Source organism: Lepidochelys olivacea, assembly GCF_965140295.1.
Source record: "Lepidochelys olivacea isolate rLepOli2 genome assembly, chromosome: 4".
Taxonomy (NCBI): Eukaryota; Metazoa; Chordata; order Testudines; family Cheloniidae; genus Lepidochelys; species Lepidochelys olivacea.
This window is the reverse complement of record NC_140414.1, coordinates 42,350,751-42,356,932: the sequence shown is the minus strand read 5'-3', so window position 1 is coordinate 42,356,932 and position 6,182 is coordinate 42,350,751. Positions and strand designations below refer to the sequence as shown.

Sequence of the window (6,182 nt, the reverse complement as noted above, 5' to 3'; positions counted from 1 at the left end):
ATAAATGAAATGTGTTGATATATGAAGACTTTGTTATTTAGAAAATCAATATCTGATTTTATATATTATTATCACTCTTTTTTGGTTTGCCCTCCCCTACAGATGGCCAAATAAAACCAAGTTATTTACAAATAAAATATGCTTCAGAAAAAAAAAAACACCTCTTTCTTGCAAACTCTACATTATTGGAGAGTTTAGTATAAATGTTGGAAATTCTTAGGCTACTGCATTTTTAATCTGGCAGGGGATTCAGTTAAAATCAATGCTATAATCTTTGTCAGTATGGGCTTTTTACTATGAGGAAACAGAATAATGCTCACAAAACATTTATGTTTGGAGTTTCACATACATACCATGCCCTTGAGTGTACATACTGACCAGTGCAGTATATATGTATTTTAATATACATATATACAGTTATACATACACACATTGAGTGAGTTAATGCATATACACAAAACCAGACAAATATGAATCATCTGATTAAAAATGTACTTCCAACAACAGTATTTCTCTATTAAATCCATGTTTATTACATAAGTTTTATCACAGTGAAGATTAAATTATGCTTAATCATCCAGTAAGTGCTTTTGTACTTTCACTAAACCAAAAACAGTAAAAGCAACTCATCATACACTCAAAATCCTGTTACCATCCCACCATTCATCGCCTCGATGTGTTCCTTTAGTTGCCATGTACTGATAAGATTGTAAAAAGATATATGTAATTGGCTTATTTATAACACCATTTTCTTCAAGTATTCAGAAAGCAGTACAAATGACTGTACCATATATTAGAAACATTTTTGTAATGTTATTTATTGCTATAGAAGAGAGGCTCCTGATGGAATGATAATGAAATATAATGTCACTGTGTATGAAGATGATCTCAGCATTCTGTCATTTTCACAGTTCTTCCCATGTTAGTGAACAACACAAGGTAAATGGGCTTCTTTCCTTCCTCTGTCATTCATGGGATTTCAAACTATAAATAAACAATGCATACACTCACAACATGTGTAGTACAAATTCCAAGTAAACAGAATGACATGGAAATAAGACATAGTTGCCAACTGTGGTTCAGCAAGACAGCTCTGATTTCATGACCAGTGCCCTGCATCCCCACTCTTCATTCAAAAGACAGAGAAGTCGCATGTCAGCTCGATGATTGACAGAGACTGCTGAGGGGTGGGGCCATAGTGGGGAGCAGAAGAGACAATCTCTATGAACTGTGTTTGGTTTGCTAGGTTTAATGTCATACATGACATAAAACCTCTAAACATGCATTGGTTACCACCCAGAGAACCCATCCCATGTTCAGAGACTTTAGTGTTGGCAACTATGTCAGGAACTGTGTGGTCCAGACCAATATAAGTTAATATTTTTTCCAGATAGAACTGTTTAAAGAGAACATCTACAACACTGTGATTTAGAAAAAACTTAATAATATAATAATAATTATTAGGAAAGACATTCAACTTTTCTTAAACAAACCCTACATAGTGGTTTGATTCTGCATTGCTCAAGGGCCATAGCAAACCTTCTACACTGAGCTCAGGGCCAAAACATTTTTTTTCTGAGTTTCATTTATTTTTCTTAATTATGCATTCTACACACACAGCCATTTTATTCATTTAATTAAAACTCCCCTACATTTCTTCCAGTGGAATAAATTATTTATGTAGGGAAAGGCAAATAACCCCACAAAATAAAATAAAAATAAAACATACATAAATATAAAATTTACAACTTATCCCAGATTGATCAAAATCCCTTTCTCTAAAGCAACGGCAAAGAACAGAAGAATTATGTAGCCTATTGGGGGGGAAAGCAGTACATATTTTTACCTTTTTTCTTCAATGTTCAGTTTTGAGAAAGTTCTTTTTTATGGCTGCATTCTCAATCTGCAACTTAATTGCTGCGTGTCAAACACTGGGAAAGATGACTTTATTGAAACATCATTCTTAAGCAACATGTCAAACCTTTAACAAATAGAACACAGAGCTAGCTCTAAAATACTCTCAGCTAAAAGAGGGGTATATATATAAAATAAAAAAAGAAAATCTTTGCAAGTTAAAGGAAACCTTTCCTTATCTGGGACGCACACATTCAGGTTTAAAAACTGGAAAATCATAAATACGGTCATTTAATTACTTCAGAGAATTAAGGCTTCTAAAAATGTCAGTGCCAAAATACCCTCTCTGCATCAGTATTAAGAATAAAATACATTTTGCATTTTAGGTTGTGTTTTTTGTTTTGTTTTTAAAGATGTTTCTTAGTTCTGTAGAATCTCATCATATAAGATTACATACTGTAGGGGAGTGTTAGAACTGTTTACTGATGTTTTACTTTAAGTAGTTGTTAGATTAAGTTACAGCGATAAAATTCAATTATTGATCTGATTCATTACTGTACATGGGGTAGTTGGCTCATTTCACCTTTTTTTCATGTTTAATATGACCATTTCTTCTATATTTGCCATTTGGTATCCCGTTGTGGTAATGTCCATTAATGGTGCTATGTTCATCATTTGACCAAAGACGTTTGCTTTGTTTGTGGATAAACTTTGCTATCCTGGCCAAAATGTAATAAAATAAGGCAGCACCAAGTAGTACAACAAAGACAATATCCAATAAGAAATACTGATAAAAAGAGATGGTGTAAACAGCAGCACGTAGATGTTGTGCTCCGTTGTGTCGGAGGATATAATTAATCCAGTACACTGTCCGATTAACAGGATGTCCGGGTTGGTCCTTGTGAATTTCAGACAGCTTTCGGGCCCGTTGCCTGTAGCTGCAGGAAAGAAACAATGTGACAAATTAGGAATATTATCTTGCTCTCAAATGACAAGTATCCATGTGAACACAGAAATGTACTTGAATTTCTCCATACTGAGTGGGGTATTTTGGTAGGAAAATGACAAAGAACAGCAGTTGGCAGGTGTTTGAGATGCACTATAGGACAGGTGAGTCCTCTTCAATGCAATAGTAAAAGTATTCAGAGAAAAATAAATATTGACAATAGTTGTACCTACATTTATATCTGTACATATGTTAATATGGGGTAAAATTCACCCCATGCAGAGAGCCAGCAGAAGGGTTTAAATGGGACTTTAGTGATGCATTGCTCCTCTGTTGGCCTTCTGCATGGGGTGAATTTCATTCACACTGAAAATTAAACATAACAAATTAGAGACATTTTCCCCTCCCACTAAACTAGGCACATTCTCTGTCCAACATATTGTTCATTTATACTCCTGTCCAACGAAATATGGAAAATAATGTTGCCTATTATCAGAGAGGTGTAGAATAAAGTGATATGCCCTGTCTCTAATATAGTCTGAACAGATTTTTATATTGTTTGACACTAGATCTTTCGTGTTTGGGATGCATTTTTTAAATTTATTTTTTAGTATCAGAATGCCCTGATCATGGGGATTCCTTCTTCCCTTTATTTCACGACAAACAGATTACTAAAGCGGACCTCCCCTCCTCATATCAGATAATTGTACAGTGGAAGTCTGATGTAAGTGGGGTTCATGAGATTTCCTTTGCAACTTCCTACATAGGTATTTTTCCTTCATTAACATCCTACTCCTACTGACTGTTTCATTTACTCATAGCATTATCCTGCCCTAAGCCAATAAAAGTGTCACCCACAGACACTGTCCCTATCAACCCGATAAGTTGTGTCCAAATCTCCAACAGTGTAATCCACTAGACAACTAGCTAGAACATTGACCTATTTAATTTAGGAATAGTCTATGTGCTACAAAGGATAACATGCATTTGGATTAAGGATTTAATACATAAATATTCCTCCTCTTAAGTACCATGATTAAATACACTAATCACTGGGTTTAGCAGTTGATTTTCTTAGATTCGCTACAGTGTGAACCCAGACACACTCCATGAGAATGTGTGCTGTCACCAATGGCAATAGTCCTGATGACAGCATGAATTTGTCACTATAACAAGACTAAGTGAAATCTCTCACACAACCATATGCTATAAAACCAACATGCTTTTGTTCACCACAGGTTGCTAACAGCTTATAGTAATTTATTATCTGTTAATGTGACTTCTCCAGGTTCCTTTCTGCAAGCCCAGAGTGGGTGTAACTTCTTCTACCCTGCAGATGGAGACAGAATAGAAGCCATATGCTTGGTGGAACCCCCAGATATAAAGGTCTCTAAAATCTGGAAAAGAATACCTCTCCCTTCCTGTTTGTTTGGGAAGCCATCAGGGCCCTTTCACAGATTCCACATTTTTGACAAATCATCACGGATGTGAACTGATGATATTCCCGTCCTCCTGACTGGCAGTGACTCTGAATCAGTCAGTGTGTCTTAGAATGCAACAAGACTCACTCAATATAAAAGGTCAATAGGAACAGTTAATTCCTTCTGTGCACAAGAGACAGGGTAGTCTTTGGCTGCCCCATCAATGTTCTTCATGCCACTCTGTTTACAGTGTGCCTCTGTGGTGCTATTATGTCTTTGGATCCTTAATATCATGCCCTTCATCCTGCCACTGAATAGTAATAACATGCCAGACCATCCAGTCTCCAGCCTGTCAAAAGAGAAAGCTCTCTCTGCTACAAGACTAGTGGACACTTCATCCAAAGTGTCTGTCATGACAAATTAAGGGGACATCCAAGAGCAAATTCAGCCATAAAGACTTGTCCTCTAGCCACGCAGTGAGAGAGGACTTCAGATATAAGAGTAATGGTAAGCAAACAGAATCAGACTGAAGTGACTAATACATGTGCCAAATTAAAGTGTCTGCAGATGAAAACATGACAATTGTAGTTCCAGACATGCCAACATAGAAGCCAGCTTATGAACCCAGGCTATTATTGAGTCCAGGTGAATTATGAGAGAAACTCAAGACCTCAGATTCATAATCCTTTGTAGAGATGATAATATTTTACTGATCAGCCTGAATGACACACCTCTGCACCAAGATAAATCTGCTTCTGGGATGAGAAAAGAGAACTTTGTGTTTATTCTAAACCGAGCAGACAAGACAAGGTTACTCTTTTGTATCCGTTATACCATAGGACCCAGACAACAATTTTGGATCACCTACAATTTAAATATTCCAGCTGATGGAGCCACGTATATGCATAAAATATATTTAAATCTTTCTGTCAACACAGCAAAAAATGACCATTCTACATGTTACTACTGATTCATAGTGATTCCATCAAGACAGATATACAGATGTTTTGCTTTACAGAGAAGGATAAAGTGTGTGGGGAAAGGGCCTGTTGTTGTCCCTGAGAAATATAGGATTAATGGTCATGGATCTTCACCTGGTGACTGAACGTGCTAACAAGAAAAGTAAATGAGGATAATGATTTTTAATATGGCAGATAGAGTACTAATTATTTGAAAGATTTGTCTGCATTATGTATAGGGCCACGTTTTAAAGGATTGACTTTTTGTGTATCCATGATGCCTACATTTCTTTGTGCATACTGGACAACCAGGCAGGAACACAGCTGTGTGCAGAAATCTCTATTTGCATAAATATTTGTGCATTCAAATCCTCATCTACATAAAGATTTAACCTACAATGACAATTCAGAAAAAAAACATTTCCTTACCTGGGATCATTAATGACTTTCACCAGTGCTTCATATAGTTCATCCTCAGTAATTGTCTTCCAGTTTAATAATATTCCCATGCCTTTGGCCTGTACTCGGGTCATAGTATCATAGTGGTCTCCAAAGAGGGGAATTCCCACCACAGGCACTCCATGGTACATGGTTTCAAAAATACTGTTCAAACCACCATGGCTAAGGAAGGCTTTAATGTTAGCATGACCTACAGAGAGGAGAAGTGAAGTAAAGGAAAGAAAATGCTTTACAAACATGTATATTATGTATCATAAAATTACTGAAATTAGAAATAGAAAAGACCAATTACCACATTCAGCAACTCTTCCCAATCAAGTATTATTTGAATAGTGTGCTGTTTTAAACCCTTTCCCAGTTCATTGGTGAAATGAGTACACAAAACCAGCTCCCTGTTAGATGCCTCTCTCTGCCAAATTAATATATTGCCATTTATCATTATCCTTTGTTTCCAAGCCTCTGTTTTTGTCTAAACCAATTTGAACGATTTTTTCAAACAAGATTTTGTGAGGCACAGTATAAAATGGTTTAATAAATCTGAGT

General features: G+C 36.1%; 1 protein-coding gene across 5 annotated transcripts in view; it reads right to left on the bottom strand.

The window, feature by feature from the left end:
- Positions 1-509: 509 nt before the first annotated feature.
- UGT8 (UDP glycosyltransferase 8) overlaps positions 510-6,182 on the bottom strand; it is a 71,291-nt gene continuing 65,618 nt past the window's right edge. For all 5 annotated transcript variants that reach the window (XM_084627529.1, XM_084627528.1, XM_084627531.1 and 2 more), the window contains exons 5-6: positions 5,610-5,829; positions 510-2,792 (exon numbers count right to left, since the gene is read on the bottom strand). In XM_084627529.1, the coding sequence (XP_084483655.1) occupies positions 2,429-2,792; positions 5,610-5,829 (584 nt within the window). In that variant the 3' untranslated portion in view covers positions 510-2,428. The remainder of the gene's footprint in view (positions 2,793-5,609; positions 5,830-6,182) is intronic.